Source organism: Vombatus ursinus, unplaced genomic scaffold (assembly GCF_900497805.2).
Source record: "Vombatus ursinus unplaced genomic scaffold, bare-nosed wombat genome assembly UNPS02009824.1, whole genome shotgun sequence".
NCBI classification, from domain to species: Eukaryota; Metazoa; Chordata; class Mammalia; order Diprotodontia; family Vombatidae; genus Vombatus; species Vombatus ursinus.
Window position 1 is genome coordinate 11,230,656 of NW_020949602.1, and position 23,557 is coordinate 11,254,212.

Consider the following 23,557-nt stretch of genomic DNA (forward strand, 5'->3'; position numbering starts at 1 on the left):
AAAGAAGAAAGACTGGACACAAAGTAGTCATTAATGGATGGATGTTGAGCTGTAGGGAAGTCTCTAATGGAGTGCCCATGGGGTCTATATTTGGCCCTAAGCTGTCCAACTTTTCTATCAATACCACTAGATGGCAATGCTGAGCAAGGATTGCTGCAATTTCAATCATTTCCTGAGCCAGATGACTTGAAAGACTTGCTCCACTGCCCTCTTTGCTGTAGGGGGGATTCCCTAGCAGCCCTACTGTCCTTCAAGGACTTAGCTTTCTCTTTCCAGTCATCTCACTCACCCTCCCTTCATGACACTAAGTGTTTGTCTGTAAGAAGAAAAATGCCTGTCTTTTGCTTGCTCCAAAATTGGGGTTATTATCAGCTCATAATTTTTATGCTAGAAGAATGTGGGTTTCGGGTTCCTATAGCATGGTTATAACAGCCCAGCAGCAGTCACTCCACATTGCCCTGATGGCTCTGCTCTTCTCCACTCCCCTCCTCCCTCCAGCCATCTTCACATCTGGACCAAACATTTTGATTCTCTAAATCACGGCATGTATATGCTTTTCTTTTCATCTCAGTGTATGAACACTACCTATAATACATCACACAACTTAGGCTTTCTGATGGCCAGTAGAACATTTTTTAATTGATAACTATCATCCAAATTACAGGTAAGGAACAAATAAGCTCACACGCCTGGCTCCTTTGTCTAATAATTAGAAAAGGGCCAAGTGTCTTTAGGTGAAAAAACATCAGCCCCAAACCTCCAGAGAGTTGTCATGGCTTATCTTTTAGGAGCTGTTCCTTGGGGGCTTCTCTCTGCTTGAGATGTCTTCTCTCATTATCCAGTTTGCCTTCTTTCTGGGTTTTTTCCTAAAAGGCTCCATAAACCCCAAGTTTAGAGAAAGGGGTTTAATTAGGGGTTACCCTTGGCACATTGAGTCCTTCCTCCAAGCCTTTCCACCTTTTCCGTGGGTGTGCTCAGAGGCCAGTTACGTATGCAATGTGCTGGTGAGAAAAAACTGGGAGGGAAAGGCAACATAATCAATCAGGAGATCTCAACGTTTTTGGTGTCATAAACCCCTTTAAAAGCCTGTTAAAGCCTTTGGGTCCTTTGTCAGAATAATATTTTCTAAATGTATAAAATAAAATACATAGTAATACAAAGTAAATCAATTATATTGAAATAAAGATGCATTTTTCCCATCCAAGTTCACAGACACCCTGAAATTTATCCACAGACCTCTTGAAGGCATAGGAACACATACATTTAGATAATAAAAGAATTTCTTTTTCTTTCTTTCTTTTTTATTATGAGAAAAGCTTAGTATTTTATTTCTCCCCTTAATTTTTTAAATTCATTTTTCCACTTAATAGTATTTTTTCCAATTACATGCAAAGATAGTTTTCAACATTCACTTTTATAAGTCTTTGAGTTCCAATTTCCAATAATTTCCAATTATTTGCCACCACAAAAAAGAGCTACTATAAATATTTTTGTACATGTGGGTCCTTTTCCATTTTTTATGATCTCTTTGGAATACAGACCTAGAAGTGGTATTGCTGGGTCAGAGGGTACGCACAGTTTTATAACCCTTTGGGCATAGTTCCAAATTGCTCTCCAGAATGGTTGGATCAGTTCACAACTCCACTAACAGTGTATTAGTGTAATCAAGGGAATTTCAAAGGGAATTTATTCCTGCATACCCTTTCATCATAAATCAGGACCACATCTGCCCTTCTTCAGTCTTGTAGCAGTATCTTTCCTATTCTTCATGATATTTCAAAAATAACTGACAATGACTCAGTAATCATACCCGTCAGTTCTTCTAGTAATGTTCAGGAAGACCTTTCTGATTTTCTCACATGTTCTCTCCCATCTCCACACTATGACTTAGCCAGGCTGGCTTATTTTCTGTCCCTTGAACAGAATGCCCTGGCCATTTCCCATGCCTGAAGTCCACTCTCTCTTCACTTCCACCTTTGGAATCCCTGGTTTCTTTCAAGACTTAGTTCAAAGACTGATTTCTTCAGGAGGAGTAGAGGTTATTACCTGCAAGGTGAGCCTGAGTGTCTGGGAAGATGGTAGCACTCTTGACAGTAATGAACAAGTTAGGAAGAGGAGAGAGAGGGTTTGAGGGAAAGATAATGAATTCAGTTTTGGACTTGTTGAGTTAAGATGTCTATGGGACATACGTTAGAGATGTCTAATAGGTAATTGGAGGTGTGAGACTGGAGTTCAAGAGGGAGGATAGGGCTGGACAAATAGATTGGAGAATCATCAGCACAGAGATTTGCCCTGACAAGGAAGAGAGCCATCTCCTTTATGTAAGATAGGGTGAATGAAAAGATAGCGGAGGAAAGCATCTGAGTGATGTTGGGAGATTTTTTTTTCCAACATCAAACTTCATTTGGCCCCTTGGCAACTCGCACCCACTGTTTCTGGCTCTGCCCCCTGGGACCAAAAACAAAACCTCCTCCACAAAAGAACTTTTCAGATACTAAAAAACAGTTAGTATCATCTCACAGGAAGGCCAGGCGGAAAGCAGTCTTAATGCTGCAGCCGCTGACACCAGGGCCATTGACCTACTCTAGGGAATGGCTCAAATCAAAACATCTGCAACATTAACAAACACACTGCCCCAGAATGGAGCCTTCTGCATGAGAGGAGCAAAGAAAACATTCAGGGGGCCTTGGAGCATCCGAGCTCCTAGAGGGAAAAGGCGCAATGAACAGAAGTGCATGCCAAAGTTTTGGGAACTTGGGCAGGGAGGGAAGGAAAAAAGCATTTGTTAAGTGCCTGCTATGTGCCAAGCTCTGTGCCAAGTACTTTACAAATATCTCATTCCATAACCACCCTGGGAGGAAGGTGCTATTATTATCCCCATTTTACAGTTGAGGAAACTGAGGCAGAGGGCTGCTAAGTGACTTGCCATGGGTGATTTGGTGATGGAATGGTTTGCAGTAAAGAATGTTTCAAAAACGGCAGGGACTGCTGTAGCACCCCTGAGTGTGCCTAGCTCTCCCAAGGAGGCTGACTCAACATGCTCCCTTACTTTATTTCTGTCACTAAACTAGGATTATTAAGTATTCCTACTGTTGCCTGCCAATAGCAGAGAAGGATTTCTGAGCTCCTGACTTCTTTCCCTTGGGCCCAACTTTATCAGGCAATTGCTTGAATAATAACAGGTCCTTACTTTAGAGGGGAAAAAACCTAAAATGCAAACCTCACACGTGGGCCGCTGCCCATTCTGCCTTCCAAGGGCAAAATGGAGCAGGTCCGGCACTCTTTGTCTGTCTCTGTCTCTCTTTCTCAGTCTGTCTGTCTGTCTGTCTCTCTCTGTGTGTCTGTCTGTGTCTATCTCTGTCTCTTCGTCTCTGTCTGTCTCTGTCTTCCTCTCTCTCTCTTGTAATTTGCCCAATTTCCTGGAAATAATTGAGATGGATATTTAAATTAGAAAGAATTTCTTGAGCTACTCTGAAACGAAAGGGAATTTTAAAAATAAGCTCATGTTCTGCGGTTATCTCCTTATCATCAGAAAGATAATTGAAGGCTAGAGAGTGTTTTTGTAAGACTATGATCTTGGACGAATAGGAAAGCACCATTGGTTGCATTCAGGTTGTTGGTATTAACCCTCACGAATGGACCCTATGTGTTTTTCCAAGCTTACAAATCTGGACTTGGTTACTGAATCAGAGCAGATTTTTGTTTCATTCACGTGGGTTTTTACCTGGCAGTGTCAAATCTGAAATGGTTTGCATTTGAAATCATTTGGCTATATGAAATATATATATGTGTGTATGTATGTGTATATGATGTATGTGTATACGTTTATGCATATATACTTAATGTGTGGAATAGGGTAAATACTTGTTTAATGCTTTATGTATTTATTCATTCATTGGTTTCAAATCGTGCCTCTGATGCTGAGTAGCTATGTGACCATGTGTGAATCACTTCACCTCTGAATCTCAATTTTCTCATCTGTAAAATGGGAATAATAAGGAATGCATAGCTAGCATTTATATAACACTTTTAAAGTCTGCAAAACACTTCACAAATATTGTCCCACTTAGTCATCACAAAGGCCCCGAGGAGGTAGGCACTATTATTATTCCCATTTTACAAGTAAAGAAACTGAGGCAGATGGAGGCAAAGTGACTTGCCCAGGGTCACATAGCTAGTAAGAGTCTGAGGGCGGATTTGAACTCAGGTCTTTCTGATGCCAGGTGCAGCACTCTATCCACTGCACCACCTAAGCAAAAATGAGATCGATATGAAAAGCACTTTACAAACTATAGAGCACCCTAGAAAAGTCATTTATTGTTACTCTTACTGTCAGTGATTTAAATATCGGTAAACATGGGATATCTCCAACTATGCCCCAACTATCACGGTATAACAGCAAACAAGAGGCTTGGCAGGGAATCTAGTCACGCATGTGGTTGTGAGCAGCAGAATGTTGACGACGGAGGACTGGGAACCCCATAAGGAAATGTTTAGGGGAAGGGATTCTTTGAGAGCCATGGGTTCTGTCACATGGAGGGGAGGTTTCCTGCCGTTCCTTTGCTGTCATCAAGGCAGACAAAACAGCCTGCAGGCATCCTGGGGATGCTTGCTCCCGCCCTAGGAGTCCTGGCTTTCCTAGACTACTACCAAGACCAGGGGCCACGGGTCATCAAAATGGCGGCAGACCCACAAGGCGGTGGGAAGGAGTCATAAGTGTGAAGGACTAAGGCCTGCTTCTAATTCTGTCGCCTAGAACCGACTGACCTGAGGGTAAATTAGTTAAGGTTCAGGGTCTCCATCCTTTCATCTTTTCATTGGGGAGGATAATAGGGACCTTGCCTTCTTTACCAGGCTGTCAAAAGGTGTTGCTTCTTTTTGTTGGGGCAGAGTATGGTGGAAAGGCAGCTGGATTTGGAGCCAGGACTTGACTATCTAGGCTACCTACCTACCTACCTACCTGTGTGACCTTGGGCAAGTTCTGAAATCTCTCTGGGCCTCAGTTTCCCCATCTGTAAGGAGAGGTGATTGGACACGATGACAGCTCTAAATCTGTCATCCTTTGGTCCTAAGCACCAGCTGGAACTTCTCAGGTGGAACCTCCTGTACCAGTTCAGCTTGAGGACTTCTCTGTCATGTAAAAATCTTAGAGGGTTGTTGAGGCCGCTGAGAGGTTAAGTAGCCTGCCCAGGTTGCACAGCCAGTAGGAGTCTGAGGCCAACCCTGAACCTGGGCCTTCCTGACTCCAAAGCTGGCTTGTGTTCGCAATGCTACCTGGCCTCTTGAAGGTTAAAAGGTGATAGCTCCAGCGGGAAAGTGCCCTAGATGGGCCAATGTACCAAGGAGAGAAGGAGGGGTTTTTGTATTTCTTGCTCTGAAGCATTCTTAGAGGATCCCAGGGATATCAGAGAACGTTGCAATGTTCTTTGTTTCCAGATGTTTCCCCTTCCATTTCAGGGTAAACAAGAGAAACCCCAGCAGCTGGGGGTGGGGGGAGAGGGAGAGGATGCATTTGGGACTGGGACATAAGGTGCAGTTGAAACAATGCTTATTATGTGTGGACGTGGTTCCTATCTCCTGATGCTGGTCAACGCATTGATGCGCATCTCTAAAAGTCCTTGCCTGAACAAGAATGCCATCTATGACATATTGAACAACTATTCAGCTACCCTTTGCGTGTAGACCTCCAAGGAAGGCAAAAACCGCTACTTCCCAAGACTGACCATTCTGCTGTTGAATCGCTATAGTTATTAGGAATTTCCCCTTCAAATCAAGCTTCAATGTATCTCTTTCCAGTTTCTGCTCCAGCCCTGGCACTCTTTCCAGTGTACATTACCTCTCATCATTTGGCTTCATTCCCTATCTTAGATATTTCACTGGCCAATGACTTATGAGATGGCAGAGTTAGAGTTAGAAGGGAGTTTAGAGATCCTCTGGTCCATGTACAGGTAAGGAAACTGAGTCCCAGAGAGGGCCTGACTTCCCCAAGGTCACATTAATAGTAAGGAGAAGTTCTAGGGTTTGGATTCAGATTCTTTGGCTAAATCCAAGCTTTTGTTCACTCCAGCACCCTGTTTCCATTGATTTTGGGGTTTCATGAGTGGATCAATACTGATCTTACGTGAGCCCCAACAGGTCCATTTGAGGAGTGGGTCAGATAAGTCTCCTCTTCTAATTTACTTCTATATTCTCTATGAAAGAGAAAAGGCTTCAATCTGGTAAAGACAGAACCAGCGTCTTTAAGAGAGATTTAAAGTGGAAGATGAGGGAAAGATAGTGATTAGATGGATTGTGCTTTTAAATGGGTTTGAATCCAAGGCCTAGAGGGTTGTATCATGGGCTTTGAAAGGGGCTTGCAGATGTGATCATGAAACTCCCATGAGTAATATTTGAGAAGACACGCAGAACAAGGGAAGTCACTGAAAGTGAGAGGCGGGCAAATATCCTCTCTGTTTTCAAAAGGGAGAAAACAGGGGTGCAAACATGTGAACCTGATGTCACTCCTGATAAATTTGTAAAACATAAAGTAATGAGGGGACTGGCCAATGAGAAGTCAGTCTTGAGAGCATGCTCAGATCTTCCCTTACTGGTGAGTTAGACAGTTGGGACTGGATGGCTTTCTTTCATTGGAGGTCTTGAGAGGAGATTCTTGTTCAGATGTGTGGTACAGGGAAAAGACGGTCCCCAGCTCTGCCGCGTCCTATCTGTGTGACTTTGGGCAAGTCATTTCACCTTGCTGAGCTCTAATTCCTCCTCTATAAAATGAGTGGGCGGGAGTAAGTGGCTCCCAGGATTTCTTCCAGCTCTAAATCTCTGACTGTGACTAAGGACGGGTTGGATTAGATATCCTCTGAAGTCCCTTCCAATGCTGAGATCCTGAAAAGTTCCATCATCCTCAGCGCATGCCAGATGCCATCAGAACAGGTCTGCGCACCACATTTCAAGGGAAGATATTGACATAGTAGAGATAGTCCAGATGAGGGCAACCAGGAAGATAAGCGGTCTGGAAACCATATGAGCCTCCTTGTGCTTATGGAGAAGCTAATGGGTCTTACCTGCCTTTAATTCAGGGAGAATTGCCAGGTGAGAGAGAAGAGAATGTTGCTGTAGAGGTTGGAACAAAGACCAGCAGGCGAGCATTTAGGGAGGCAGACTGGGGTTTACTAGAAGGAACGATCTTACGGACAGAGCTGTCCAACAGCGTCAACATTGCCTCCTGAGGTAGTGAGCTTCCCATTCTGCCAAGTGTCCAAACAATGACTGAATGGCTAATTTTGAGGAATTCCTCTTGAGCTGATCTGTCCCCAAGATTCCTCCCGTCTCTGAGAAAGGGTGTCCCCATTTCCAAAGCTGTGAAAGAGTTTGTTGCTGTCGTTCTGTGAGTAATTTCAGATTTGCTCTCCATATGACCTTATTCAAACTGATCACATGCCAAATTCCATTTTAACAAATCCTGTGCTAATGAAAAGAGCAGCAGGTGGCAATGTGGCATTGCAAAAAGAACATTGGCTTTGGGGTCATGAGTTCAAATCCTGCCTCCCATACTTGTTCTCTGTATGATTTTGGGCATGGTATTGAACCACGTTGGGCCTCAGATTTCTCAATCCTAAAAATGAGGGGGTTAAACTACATGGCTTGTGAGGGTCCCTTTTACCCCGAGCTCTGGGATTCTATAAATACGCTACATTATAAATTCCAAGATAGGGAAAGTCTTAGGATCCTCAAAATTTCAGAGTTGGAAGGGATTTCAGAAGTTATGGAGTCCAACCCACACCCAACAAAGAATCTTCTTTATGATGTGTTGGTTAAGTGGTCACCCAACCTTGGCTTTAAGACCCCCACCCCCTCTCTGGGAAGCTCCTTACACTTTTGGGTAACTCTGATCATTGGGAAGCTTCGGCAAGCCTCAATTTGCCTTTTTGAATCCTCCTGATTCTGCCCTCTGGGGCTGAGTGAAACAAGTCTAATCCCCCTCTCACATGACAACCTTTCAATACTTAGAGACAGCTATGGTGTAATCCATGAGCCTCCTTTTCTCTAGGCTAAACAACCTCAGTTCCTTCCACTGGGATTTTGAGGGCTGGATTCAGGGCCCTTCCCCACTCTGGCCACCCTCTCCTGGATGCTGTCCAGTTTATCAATGCCCTTCATAAAATGTGGTTCCTGGAACTGAATACTCTCCCCGACCCTTGACAATTTAATGGAATTTGACATAGACATCAATCAGCAAACACTTATTAAGTGCCTATTATATGCTGGGCACTGGGCTGTGTGTTCACAGATCCTTGGTACCAAGTAAGCTGCTTAATGAAAGATATTAAATGACATTTAGTGAAAGGCATTAAATGCTACTTAATGAAGTCATTAAATCAAGCTGAGATATGAACACTTAGCAATTCTGAACTCATTAATGAAACTAAAATTTAGTTTGAAGTTAAGTAAAGATTTTTACAAGTCATGATGTAGGAGCACTGGACCTGATCTTGACCCTAGGAGATTCTGTTCCTGACACTGACTGGCTCTTTGACCTTCTTCAGAACCTCAGTCTCCCCGTCTGTAAAACAGGGATAATAATAACCGTGTTACCTGGCTCACAGGTGTGTTGGGAGGAAGAGCTCAGCAAAACCTTCAAGTGTACATGCAAGTTACTGTTTTTCTGTTTCTCCCTCATTACAGTGTCTCACGATCTCACAGAAAACTACAAAAAATGGCAAGGAAAGAGCATAAAGTCAAGTCGAGCCTGGGATGCGAAGTAAGTAGTTTGAATTCTGACTGTGAATATAATATAGAATAGAAGCTCCCTGTGGGCCGGGACTGTATCCCCGCAGCCCAGGCTGGGCACACAGGGGGCCAATGAGTGCTTGTCGATTGAATAGAGAGAGCATTGATTACTCATCTTTAAAGACTTGTCATAAGTCACCTTCAACTCCACTTCGACAAACATTAAGTTTCTGCTGTATGCAGAGCACTGAACTAGGTCCTGGGGAGGGACACAATGATGAAAGAAGGCAGAATCATTGCCCTCACACAGTACACTATCCAAGAAGAGATAAGATACATACAGGGACATGATGCACGCTGAATGCAATGATACACGATCAGTCACTAGACAAACTTTTATTAACCATTGCTGTGTACCTGGCACCACACTAGGTGCAGGGGTCCAAGGACAGAAATGCTGCATTTCTCACTCTCGAGGATGATGAGTTGAGATGGGCAAACCAAATGCTGTGTGAGATCGGAGGCCATGAGAGTCCTCACCAACTGAGTGAAATCAGGGAAGATTTTCTGTGCTGTTCTTCCCGCCCTTCAGTGGCCTTGGGCTTAGGGTGGCCCACGTTGCTGGCTGTGGCTTCGTGTCCCGGGCAGCCCAGAAGGGAGACTGCTGAGAGATCCCCACTCAGGGAGGGGCCAGGTAGGTGGGTAGGTCCTGCCCGGTGGGTCATTAGTCCCCAGAGATTCGAGGATTCCTACCTAAGGCATTTGAGACAAGAACCAGAGCTCAGATCTGGAACACGGGCCTGTGGTGACCTCTGTGAGAGTTGGAAGAGGTAGGGAAGAGATGTGGGCAGAGGGTCAGTTAGAAGAGGCCCAGACGGCAGGCTCAGCTTCCTTCAGGCTCATCAATGTTCAAATGTTGGACTTGTGGCTACCTTTACACGGGCTGCAGTAGGACAGCTCTTTACAATCACCTAGAGTTCATGGTCTAATAGATTCAGAGCTGTAGGGACCTTAGAGGTTATTGAGACTAGCTTTTTTACTCTACAGATGAGGAAACTGAGGTACAGAGAGGCTAAGTTATTTGTCCAAGATTGTATAGCATAAACAAAGACATGGAAATGGGAAAGCATGGGATGTGTACAAGGGATCGTCATACAAAAACTGAAAAGGAAGATGGGGCATGATATGGAAGGCCTTGAATATCACCCTGGGGAAACTGAACTGTGTTTGATAGGCACCAGGGAGCCATTGGACAATTTTAAGCTGAGGAATGACACATTCAGAGGAGCTCTCAAACAGTTTCTAGTCAATAATATTTCGGGGGCTTCAATAAAACATTTAAAAACACCCAGAAGAGAAGAGAAGGTTGTACAGAGGGGGATGCAGGGGGAGGAGGGTAGCAGCTACTGTAGGGCTACTGTGCTAAATTGAACATAGACCTTAAAAATCAAACCATCCGTGATCGAGATCCCAAGTCTCAAATATAATCCTCTTTTTCTGTTCTTTGTTTATGGAAATGCTTGTATTTGCTTATGCTTGTCAAGTTCATAATTAAAAAAAGAAGAAAGGTTCTGAAATGAAATCACTGGAACTGAAAACGTATCAGTGTTGCTAAGAGCCAGGATGGACAACGGCTCTTAGCTTTAGCCTCTGGATCTTGCCCTCACACCTGCAGCCAAATATTCCAGGGTCTCATTTGCCTGTTTATTGTTTTTACAGAGCTCTCTCTGTGGCAGCAGCCTCAGAGCTGGGGTCCCCAGACGGCTTCTTTCTGGCATTCTCGCTTTCAAACACTTCAATGTGGTCTTCTAAAGTACCTCCTGAATGAGCACCACGTGCTCCTCTTCCTGTCTTGTAATTGCAGAATGGAGACAGCATGGCGGAGTGGGCCAAGGCCTGTGTTAGAGTCAAGAGGAACTAGGTGACCCTGGGCCATTCCTAAAGGTCTCTGTGTCTCAGGCAACATAAAAATAAAACTTTCAGTTATGGACGAGTGGCTGGCCTGCACAGGTAGATGGAGCTCCCACACCAGGAGTAACCTGTACCAATGAAAGCACGAGTCTGAGTAACCACGCGTCTACTTCGATTGACTCATCTCTGTTGTTCAGTTGTGTCTGATTCTTATTGATCCTACCTGGGGTATTCTTGGCAAAGATGATGGGGTGGTTTGCTATTTCCTTCTCTAGCTCATTTGACAGATGAGGAAACTGAGGCAAACAGACTCACCTAAGGTCACACAGCTAGTGTCTGAGGCTAGATTTGAACTCAAGTCTTCTCGACGCCAGGTGCTCTCTCCAGTGCGCCACCTCCAGTATTACAGATTTAGAACCAGAGGCAAATCAGTTCCTTATAAAGAAAGAGTACTCAATTTGTCATTAGAGGGCCTGAGTTCAAATCTCAGCTCTGCTAGTGACAGCCGGTAGAACACCGAACCAGTCAGTTGGCCTGCTTCAGCCTCAGTTTCCTCATCTGTAAAATGAGATTAGCCTCCGGGGCCTTCCAGCTCCATCACCGGTGATTCTATGGCCCTGAGGCTGTCCAGTCAATGGATCCCAGCTCTGGAGCTTAAAAGGACCCCAAACCCTACCTCATCTCACCTCCTCATCTTACAGTTGAGGGAATCCGAGCCAGAGGAGCCCGACCGCCCAAAGCCGCAAGGGCAGCGAATGGGAGTAAAGAAGACCCCAACACCGTGATCTCGAGAGGGCAAATCTGGACGCCTCAACAATAATGATGTGATTGAGTAGTTTGGATTTCTACGGGACTCAGAATCCTCCTGAAAACCTCCCTCTTCCTTTCCACCTTTAACAGCATAACTCAAACTACACTTTCCATCTGATTTTCTTTTCTTGGTTGACTTCAGCAATAACTTTTCTTGAAGCCCAAATTGAAGGAACGCTTTTGTCCCTCCTCTTTGATATTTTTGTGCTTTCAACATGAATTAGGGGCAAGAGAGAAGCCTCCATTATTAATGGCGGACCGTGAGGTGGTGCAAGCCTGCTCTTTCCTGACGGCCAGTGTGGGGCTTCTTTTAGAATGCAAGAAACCTTCTAGACGAGGAGGTTAATTCTCCTCCGACCCGACTTCCTTTCTGATTTCCTGTAACAGAACGGCTTTGTTTTATTTCTGGGCTAATCGATTCATTATGCAATCCCCCAGAATGCCCCGTGCCCCCCAACCAGGGAAAAGTCAGATCTTGTCACTTTCAACTTCTCTGTCCACTTGGACGTGTGGGGGAGGCAGCTGTGAGCTCCTGGAGCCCTCGCGGGTGTCCCCCTGGGTTATTGTGAAAGCTGAGGACAAATGACTGTGTGCCTGATGACCCTGTCAGGGGAAAACCCTCACACTCCGTGACATCTGGTGGCTGACAAGGACCTCTTTGGAGCATTGTATTTTCTGCCGTTTCAACTGTGGATTTCATTAGTTAAAAACAGACTCGAACTTCAGGCCGCCCAGTTCCTCGGTACTTTTCATTGGCTGACATGAATATTTTCTTGTGGTTAAATTTTGAAATACAAAGGTCTGATTATATAGGAAAGGTCAGAAGAATGGTGATATTCAAGACTGATCCCTAAATAAGAATAATTCATAGAACCACAGACAGAGCTAGAAGGGAGGCTAGCGTTCAACTAGTCCAATCCCCTTATTTTTATTTTTTACAATCGAGGAAACTGAGGCCCAGAGAAGTAAATGATTGTTAAGTAACAGACCCAGGTATTGAGTTCAGGTCCCTGTTTCCCAATTGACAAGAACCAACATTTTCAAACATTAATTAAGCATGTACTATGTGCCAGGCATTAGGCTAAGGGCTGAGGACTCAAAGAACCAAAATTTCATTGATAATTCATGATAATAATCTTTGTTTTGTTTTGTTTTAGGCATGAAATCTCGAGGCATTCCTAAATAGAGTGCGGCCTTAATCATGCCACTGTGTTAGAGTAGCTGAAACAAAAAGATGCCAATAAACACTCCTGATGACTATGTAAATGAGTATTCAGTTGTCTGTGGCTTGAATGACGGGTATTTTATGTAGCACAATTGGAAGACCCAGGCATGATGTAGTGGGAAGAGTGGGGAGAGGGGACTTGCAGTCAAGAGAGAGCTGGGTTCCGATCCTGTCTCTGACAACGAATAGCAGTACTACTATGGGCAAAGTTTTCACCTTTCTGAGCCTCAGTTTCTCCCAACTGCAAAATGTGAATAATAATAATACTCATGATACCTACTTCTCAGGGTAGTTGAGTTGGCTGGGGGCCAGGACTCTGTGCCTATTTTTGGCGCTCTTTCCCAGACCACTTGCCATGGTCTCAATCTCCTTCCCTCCCGATCTTCTTTCCATTGGAGCTTTGGACTCCTTCCCTGGATGTCCTTGGTCTCATGGCGGAGCTTCTGCCTTGTCTTGCACAAACCCAGGCCTTCTTGCCACTTTGGGGCCTTTTCTTCACCATACCTTCTCTTCCCCCACCCATTTGTGCCTTGTCGTCTTCCACCGGCAAGTAAGTGCCTTGAGGGTAGGGATCGTTTGTATCTGTATCCACGGTTCTTAGCGCAATGCCTAGAACATGATAAAAACTCAATGAAGATTTGGTCTGTCTGCCCACCCCCCTTCTGTCTGTCTGTCTATCTCTTTCTCTCTCTCTCCCTCCCTCTCCCCTGAGATAATCGATATAACAGTCTTTGTTTAATCTTTAAAGCACCATACAAATGCAGCTACTGCTATTAAAAGTGCCCTCAAATATATAGATATAGATATAAATAAATTTGATGTTTGTTTATTACAGAATCCTGGAAGCTGAGTTGTATGGCCCCTCAGACTTCATCCAGACCCAATAGCTTCTCTCATGCCAAGCTCTCCTCTGGCCTTGGCTTGGAGAGGACTATGGTGATGGTCTGCTCTCCTACAAGCGCCCTGGTCGTCCTTTCCACTTCGGGCCAGCTCTGATTGTGAGGAGGCTTTTCTCCCCCCAAGCCTAGACCTTCCTGCCTCCAGCTCTTCCCACTTCTCCTCATTCCTTCCTTTCGAGGCAAAGGGAACTCGTCTGGTCCCCGTTGCTCATGGCGGCCCTTCCAGCTCTCTCAGGTGGCTGGTATGTCCTTCCCAGGCTTTCTCCATTCCTCCCCCTTGATCTTCTTGTGACGTAGCGTCTAGTCCCTTCAGCTTCTCATCGCTTTCCTATTTCTATGGTCCCGGCAGTCTCTCAGACAGCTCTGGAAAATGCGTCACCCCAAACTCAGCACAATCCTCTCGACGGTGTTTGACCAGGATAGAGATGACGAGGCATCCTCCCAGGCATGGCCCATAAAGCTTCTATTAAGTATGCACAAACACAGATACATATATACACATATGTGCATATATGTATACACACAGTGGAGTTAATCATCACAATCCTTTTACTATGCAAGGAAGAATGAGAAAGAGGACAGTACTTAGGGATTTCTGTCTGCACAGTCTGCTTCTTCTAGAAAGCCAGCCTGGAAGCCAAGAGGATCAGAGTTCAAGTCCTGCCCCTGGCACATACTGGCTGTGTGGTCCTAGACGAGGTATTGACCTCTTGGTGCTCTAGGCCAATCGGGTCAGACTCAGAGAGGAAGGAACAAGGGTCACTGATCTGCACAGAAGGATCCCTGTGGGCTCTAGATGGACTTAGTTTCAAAATGTGATATAATCTGTTTTTATTATTTAATATTTATGTATTTGTTAAATATTTCCCAATTACCTTGTAATCTGGTTCTGGCAGCACCAGAAAGTGTGGCAGGTAGCCTGTGTCTGATGCTTCTGCTCTAGGCATGATCGAAAACTAGAAGTTGCCAAAGAGTTTCTGATCTGCATTAGTAGCAGGAATTCCCGATGTTGATGCAAGTACAGGTCATAGATAGACAGACAGATAGTCGCTATCCATATATCTCTATTTCTAACTCTATCTTCATACATATATATATATAGATATAGATATAGATATAGATAGATAGATAGATATATACATACAAACATACTTTTTTGGAGGCAATTGGGGTTAAGTGACTTGCCCAGGGTCACACAGCTAGCCAAGTGTCTGAGGCCGGATTTGAACTCAGAAAGATGAGTCTTTGTGACTCCAAGTCTGGCTCTCTATGCATTATGGTGCCACCTAGCTTTCCTTACAGTGTGGCAGATGTCCTTAAAGATATAAAAAAGTCTTTTTCCAAGAACACAGAGTGGATTTGTGCCTTCGAAGATAGGAGGCCATGTGTTTTATTTACTCACATGCTTTACATAGTTTCTCTACTTATGTCCCACTCCAGAGTATGGAAGTAACCATGGTCACTCTGGTCAGTGGTAGTTCTTGCCAGTCTAGAACAGCTCAGAGCTTTGTCTCTGGGATGGATGTCAGCTGCCTGAGGACTGACTGGGCTGGGTTCAGAGGGGCAGCCACTTAACAAGGGCATCTCTTAGCTACCTCAGCTCATGGAGACCACCTCCTTGTCTGTATTAATGGAGGAGCTCTCCCAATGATGCAACGCTAGATCTCAATGATGGAACTCTGGATCTTTGAGTGACTGAAGTCTCTACTTCAGTGTAACATAATTGAAGGACTAGTAGACTTACAGGTGGGATAAGTCTGGGTTCAAATCCTGTCTCTGATACTTAATGTGACTTTGGGCAAGTCACTTGAGTTTTCTAAGACTCGGTCCCACCATTAGTAAGATGAGGATTTAATACCCATAATATCTTCCTTCCTTCAAGGGTTATTTGGAAAGATCAAATGAAATAATGAGTGTAAAGTACTGTGAAACCTTTAAGTACTTATAGACAGACATCAATGAGTGTTATTGTGATTCTGCTAAAATCCCATTCCGATTTTGTCTCCAGGCAAGAAGGCTGTCTTTGGGTTCCCAAAGGCCATGACAGGATCAGGCCATTTAGACAAAATTTTCAGTCTTGAAGTTTTGAAATAAACAGTGTCCTTGCTGCCAAAAAGCCTTGAGGAAATGTTATGGTATACTGAAGCAATCAGGAAGCGTTTTCTAAGCCCTTAATACACACTGGGCGCCATGCAAGTCTGAGGACACAAAGTGAAAGTACAAACAGCCCCTGGCCTCAAAGAACTCACACTCTACTGGGGAGACCACATGCTAATAACTACGTACATTCAACATACGCACAGGAGAAATAAGAGGTTAACTCAGACGGAAAGCACTGGCTAGCACTTGGGAGTCTGGGAAGGATTTCATGAAGAAGGTGGTGTTTGAGCAGAGTCTGGAAGGAAGAAAAAGATTCTAAGAATGGAGATAAGGAAGGCTTCATCCCAAGAATGGAAGACTGCTACCCCAAAGGGATGGAGGCTGGAGATGGGGCTTCCCATGTGAGGAACAACATAGCAGTCAATTTGACTGGACTATAGAAGGACTGGAGAAGTGGGGAGGTGCCTGGCGGTAAAGAGCTTTAAATGCCCAAGGACATTATACTTAATCCTGGGGGTAATAGGGAGCCCCTAGAGTTTACTGAGTGGTGTAGTAACATGCTTGGTCTGCTGAGTGGAGGATAGTTGGGAGAGAATTGAGGGAGGGAGGCTAGTTAGGAAGGTGTTGTAATTGTCCTGGCAAGAGGTGATGAGGGTTTGAATTAGAGGAGGGATGATTGCTTGAGTGGACAGAGGACAAGTATCTGAGAGGTGTTTTGTGGAAAGAAATGACAAGGTGTGGCCACTAATTAGCTATTCGAGGATGAATGAGCATGAGGAATTGAGTCTGATGCCAAGACTGGAAAGGTGGTACACAGGGAGGACAGCGGTCTCTTGACATGAAGTCTGGAAGAGAAGAGGATTTGGGCAAGAAATGCTCCGTCCAACTTTGGGTAGGACCAATTTGTTCTTCGAGGCTTCTTCCTGATTTTAGGGGGAAAGTTTATAGCATAGAATTAAAGAATTTGATAGCTTAGAGGAAGCTTATCAATCATCTTTTCCAATCCCACAATTTTTAAATGAGACAGTGCAGAGAAGCTACCATTATAATAACAATGACAGCTAGCATTTAAGGTTTGCAAAACACTTTACAAATGTTATCTCATCTTATTTTTACCCCAATGCCCTTTTTGCAAAGGTGGAAACTGAGACAGACAGAGGTTAAATAACTCACCCAGGGTCACATAGCTGGAAATTGAGGCAGGCAGGGGTAAAGTGACTTGCTCAGGGATACACAGCTGGTAAGTGTCTGAGGACATATTTGAATGTAGGTCCTTGACTCTGTCTGTTGAGCTATGAGTAGAAAAAGCAATAGTGACAGTCAGAGGACCTGGCACTTTCACTTACTACTTGTGTGACTTTAGTCAAGCCACGAAACCCTCTGAGCCTTAGTATTGCATCTGTAAAATGGGCCCATGGGTCCCTTTTGGCTGTCAATCTATGATGCTAGGAACCAAGTAATTTTTAATTCTTTTCTTTTCTATCCCACAAGAATTTGAACAAAAGTTGAGAGTTGATACATTCTGATCTTTGCATATTTTGATCTTAGGTGACAGGTGCGTGAGATCAATAGCAAAGTATTGCAGTGTATAATTTGAGCACTTGACCATCAGTTTGCTCAACTGTAGAGTAAGGGGATTGCACTAGATAACCTCTCATTGAGATGGATGTGGGTCTGGACTCAGAGTTCCTTGGTTCTGACTGACCCTACCTCTGCTACGTTCTGTCTGTGTGACCTTAGACTGGTCATTTGACTTCTTGGAGCCTCCGTTTTCTCATCTGTAAAGTTGGGTAGGGAAGACATTGGATCAGATGACCTATTAAGCGTCTTCTGCCTCAAATCTATGATCCTATGAGGCTATGAGTCTGTGATCTGGTCGTTTTATGTGATGATTTCTGGCCCCCGAAGTCTAAGCCTTGGGTGCCATCTTGTGGCAAGAAAGAATATAGACTTGTGTATGGACTGAAAATATTACAAAGGACCTCAGAGGTCATAGGATCCAGATTTGGGTCCCAGGAGTCATCTAGGGAGCGTAATGATGAGGGGATGTCCGCCCAAAGGAGTTAAGTGACTAGCTCAGGATCGCCCAGGGAGCGAGTGACGGCAGCAGCATGTGAAACCGGATCTTGAAATGCCCTGGGGCAGCAGGGCAGCACTCTACTCTCAAGAATCACATCTCTAACATCCAGACACCCAGCTGTCTAACATCTGCTTGGGCATTTCCATTGACGGGAAGCTCAGTACCTTGGGGAATGGGCCATCGCCATCTTGAATGGTTAGAAAGTACCCCTCTGGGATGAGCTGAAGCATGCCTTCCTGTGACTTCTGCTGATGAGTCCTACTTCTGCTCTCTGGAATCACACCTTCCCCCTCCCCCCCAAAAAAGATGCCCACTCTTTCTAGATAATGGCACCTACCTTACAGTGTGGTGGTGAGGATCAAATGGGATAACATACGTAAAATGCTTCAATGCTAGATAAGGTTAGCTTGTTATCCCCCAAATGCCGATCCCCTCCCTTAGAGCTACCTTGTATTTATCCACTTTGTGTGTACATTATTTGTTCTTTTCATATTTATTGTGCATTTATATGTGTATGTATATGGGAAGACAAGTATATATATATATGTGTATATGTGTGTGTGTGTGTGTGTGTGTGTGTGTGTGTGTGGACTTGTCTTCTCCCATTGTAATAAACACAAGCTCTTTGTGAGTAGGAATTGCTTCATTCTTAGTATTTATATTCCCAGGCTTAGCACAGCGCCTGGAACACATGAGGGGCTTAGTAAATATTTGCTGATTGACTAAGTGCCCTGCCTAGGGTCGTACAGCTGTTAAGCGACTGAGGAGGAATAGGAAGGTGAGCCCAGCACTCTATCTATATCCCTTTCCTGTCCAGTATTTCCTGTACCATGGTCTTGGCACCTCGGCTGACGGTTCTCCATTGACTGTGAGGCCTGTTTGCCTGAGAACTCACTCTTCTGTTTACCTGGGTTTATTCACTAATCCCCTCAGCAAGCGAAAGCCCCCGATTGGGTGTACTTCTAGCTACTCGGCTAATTCCCTGCTTCCCGGTGCCTACTGACTCGACTTGTGCTTGGCCAGAGGTTTTTGTAAATCCCTATAAAATGAAACTTGGAGCCTTCCACCCTTTGCATCTTCTTTTGGATGTCAAACAGAAGAGGTCAGCGGGGATGGGCTGAATAACTCAGAGTATATGAATGGGGTGGGGAAAAATGAAAGTGATGGTTTCAGAGAAACCCAGGCAGACTTAGCTGAACTTTGAAAGACTGAGAAACTCTGACGGCTGCAGTTACCAACCACAATTCCAGAGGAGTCGTGATGAAGCATCAGACCCACTTCCTGTCAGAGGGGGGCTCATTGTGCAGACTGAGGGATAGTTTTTGGACATTTTTTGCTTGACTATACATGTTTGGAATGGATTTTGTTTTTCTTTTCTCAATGGGGTGGTGAGGGGAGAGTTAAGAGGGAAATAAGGCAAATGTTAAAGTTTCATTTACTGAAAAAAATGCTATATGTAAGAGGAAAAACCCCATGACCCTTAGTACAGTCTGCCTCATTTTCCAACACTTTGCCACCATCACTACAGAATCAGTATCTAGTAGATGCAGAGTACTAAAAGCCATTAGTTTCTGAGTTGCTGTGGTCAAAGAATTCACAGCCTTCATTCATAGAATTCACTAACCTCCCGATGACGAGCCTTTCCATACCGACCTAGGCTTGCCCTTGGGTAGCCAGTGACATGTAGTACTGGGACCGTAGGAAATTATAGGGGACAAAATAGATGGCATTAATTATATAAAAAAAAAGATTCTTTGTACAACGTCAAGAAATAAAAGAAAGGAAAAGGCTGGAAAATACATTGGGAAAAATTCTGGTAAAAGATGGACATAAAAATTCTATGGAATGGTCGAAAGAGACAGAATGGCCTAATTGATAGAAAGTTGACCTCAGAGTCGGGACCATCTTACATTAGTAGTAAAGCTGGAAATTCCTGTAATCTTTTTTTAAGCAATATGGCATTATAGGAGTATATTAGAGCAATTAGGTGATGCAGTGGATAGAGCACCAGACCTGGAGTCAGGAAGACCTGCATTCAAATATGGCCTCAGATGCTTATTAGCTGTGTGACCCTGGACAAGTCACTTAACCCTGTTTGCCTCAGTTTCCTCATCTGTAAAATGAGTTGGAGAAGAAAATGGCAAACCACTCCAGTATCTCTGCCAAAGAAACCCCAAATGGGGTCATGAAGAGTTGGACACAACTGAAAAATTATTGAACTGAACGTGGCATTATACAATAAGAGCTTTGAAACTTATTTTCTATATGGTCTGATTATCTAATTGCAAGGACTATAGACTCAGGATGTTATTGGCATTGGGAACATTTTTCAAAAAATCAGTTCACAATAGCAAAAAACACTGGAAACCCACAATATATTGCTCCGTAATCGGTGACTGGCTAAATGAAATGTGGCAGAGGAACATAATAAACCATTGTTTCAACATAAGAACTGAAACATACAAAGAAAGCAGAAAGTTTGAGAGGATAACATGAGGTGATGCAGACTGGAGAAAATAACAATGAGATACCCAATGGATAAAATGATTTAAATTATGTGATTGTGACAGCAGCTCATCTCAGGAACTACACAGAAGAAAAACATCAGAGTGGGACATGGACACACAGGGGACTTTTCGTTACTTGTTTGTCAAAATGAATATATACTTAAAAACCAAAATGACAGAACGATTGTTTCGTGTACAAAGTTTTTTAACTGTTGCGTATGCAAACGTTTGTTGATGAGTCCATATGAACTGTTATTAACTATAGATGAAGTTATATGCCTGTAGAAGTGAGGGCTCAAGGGGGAGGGGAATACGAAAACTCACCTGGTACTAAAAGAGGATTTGGAGAAAACGATTAGATTTGTTCTGCTGAGCCCTAGAACCAGGAGTGAGGTAGATATAGGCTTCACTGAAGGAAAGAATTCCTAATAGTAAGAGAATCCCTGAAGTGAGATGTGCTGCATTGGAAGGGAGGGGTAGAATCAAGTCCCCAGTCATTGGAGGTCGTCATACTAAAATTGAAAGACTAATTTGCAGTGATGACATAAAGGGAACTGGGGAGAGTAGGAGACATGTTCAGGTATTGGCTAAAATGAGAGGCAGTGTGGTGTAGTGTGTAGAGAGCTGGCCTTGGAGCTAAGAAGGTCTGAGTTCAAGGTATGCTCTGAGATATCCTGTGACTCTGGTACTCTAGGCAACTCTCAGGGCTATAAGTTGCAGAAAAGGCGCCAGCTTCCATTGGTAGAGGGAACTTTCTCACCTGTCAGGAAAATAACATTGAACTTACAGGTCTGGTCCCTGTGCTCATTGGTTGGATTAGCTGACCTCTAAAATTCTAGAATGACCGTATGTTTCTTACTCTTAAAATCCTAACTCTCTGGGTAATTCCCCTCCTTTGTTTCTTAATGATTATGTCATTGGAAACCACATGGAAGGGAGCAATGGAAATAACTGTACTTCACACTTGAATTAGCTCAATCATAGTGATTATACAACCTTCAAAACTTCACATTCCAGGTCATTTCTATATTTTAAAAAAATATTGTACATTTTCAAAAACATATATAAGCTAGAAGGTCAAAGAATATGAACCAATAGTTTTCAAAGAAAGAAATCCGAACTATCGATAACCATATGAAAAAAATGTTCCACACCACTAGTGATTAGAGAAATGCAGATTAAAGCAATTCTCTTCTACCTCATATCCACCATATTAGCACTGTCAAAAACAAAGGAAAATGAGATGTTGGAAGGGCTACGGGTAAAAGGACACAGGCACACTAGTGATAGAAGTGAGGATTAGTCTAGTCCTTCTGGAAACAGTTTGGAACTAAACCCCCAAAGTCATTAAGCTATTCAACTGCATATACTCTTGGCCCAATATGCTACTATTATGCTTACAATGCAAAAAGGTCAACAAAAGAGGAAAAGAACCCAAATGTACAAAAATATTTACAGCAGCTCTTTTTATGGCAACAAAGAACTGGGAAGTAAGGTGGTTCACATCAATAGGTGAATGGCTTAATAAGTTTTATAATATTATAGAATATTATCATGTCACAAGAAATGATGAAGGAGAAGGTGTCAGAGAAACCTGGAAAGACTTTTATGACCCGATGCAGAGGAAAGCAAGCAAAGCCAGGAAAAGAACTTGTTTAATAATGATATTGTAAAACTAAAACTCTGAGAGACTTGAGAACTCTAATCAATGCAATGACCACCATAACACCAAAGGACCAGTGATGAAACATGCCCCACTACCCATCTTTTGACTGAGAGGTGATGGACTTAGGGTAATGAATGACACTTTTTTTAGACATTACCAACACAAGAATTTGTTTCACTTGACTATGTATATTTGTTATAAGGATTTCATTTTTCTTTTTCAATGAGGAGGATGGGGGGTGGAGAAAAATGATAGATTTTGTTTAATTTTAAAAAATAAAATTTAATTTAAAATGAAGTCAGACATAACTTGATTTAGTTTCAAAGTGGGGTAATTTCTTTTTCTCTTTCTAGATTTCACTCCATCATGGCTAGAATCCCTCGGGAAAATAGGTTACCTACAAAATTAGACAGAAGCTTAATGCAATCCATCAAAAATGCACAGATCTGCACACCAGGTAAATGGAATCCAATCTAACTTGTTAGATTGGAGTCATGGAACTAACAACCCCAAAGAGAAGTTGAGAGGTGGCCTCTCACCATCCTATGTGTCCTCCTCTAGATCCTGACCAGTTTGTCTATGTTATTCCCAAAATGCAACCCCAAGAAGTGTTCCAAGAACACAGTATCATAGACGTTGTTTGGCCATGATAGAGTCCAGGGGCTCTACCATCTTGAACAATCTGTCTATTGGGCCTCTCTTAACAAAGCTTAAAATGGCATTGATTTTTTTGGCTTCTGTGTCATACTTGTGTGCTTATACTGAACCTGCTAAAACCCCCTAGATCTTTCTTTCACTGTTGCCACACTTTTCCTATCTTATACTCAGGAAATTGATTTTAAAAAATGTAAGGCTGAAACGTAAGGCGTTAGCATTACCTCTAAAATCACATCTTGTTGAATTCAGCATATCTTTTTTTTTCAGTCAAAGACAAGGTTTATTAAAGATCCGCCATATTAGCCAGACTCTTGAGGAATCTCAGAGTCTGTGAGATATTGGCTAGATTTTGAGAATCTGAGCCAAAATTCAGCAAATCTTTAAAATAACTCTTGGGATCCAGACTTTTTATTCCAATGTGATCTTTCCCAATTTTGTGTCTTTCCCAAAATGTGTCATTTGCAAATTTAGTCTTCATTAAAAATCTTGATGAAATGTTGAACAGTCCAAGGCCAAGGACAAATCCTTGAACCATTCCAGCAGAGATGTCTTTACAAGTTAGCATTGACCTATTAACAATAGCTCTTTGGGTTTAATCATGAATTCATGGTTATGAATTCACATAGCCATAATACTGTAACAGCCATAAAAATACCACCTGTGATTTCATTATCTTTAGCAATTCTGTACCTTTCCTCCATTGGTATCATTAGTGCCCCTTCGAATCACCCTAAGTAGGTCATTTGATTTAACAAGTCTTGGGAGGTGCTTTGCTGAGTCCTGGATTCATGCTGTAAAAAGACAGAAGACTTTTCTATTGCTATAGAATATCAGCAAAAAACTGCTTCATTCCTCTTCTGTAGAAGGGCACCAATCACCACAACTTTTATCTCTTTCCTATGACCTGGGCTACCGAAGGGTAACCTTTAGATCACTGGACCACAAAACATCCAAGGTAGAAGGGACTTCAAAATTCATCTA

General features: G+C 43.2%; 1 protein-coding gene across 1 annotated transcript in view; it reads left to right on the forward strand.

Annotated features, from left to right (window-relative positions):
* UBE2U (ubiquitin conjugating enzyme E2 U) overlaps positions 1 to 23,557 on the forward strand; it is a 64,535-nt gene that overhangs the window by 33,110 nt on the left and 7,868 nt on the right. Inside the window, exons 8-9 of the mRNA XM_027852734.1 lie at positions 8,677 to 8,752; positions 22,273 to 22,376. Coding sequence (XP_027708535.1) covers positions 8,677 to 8,752; positions 22,273 to 22,376 — 180 coding nt within the window. The remainder of the gene's footprint in view (positions 1 to 8,676; positions 8,753 to 22,272; positions 22,377 to 23,557) is intronic.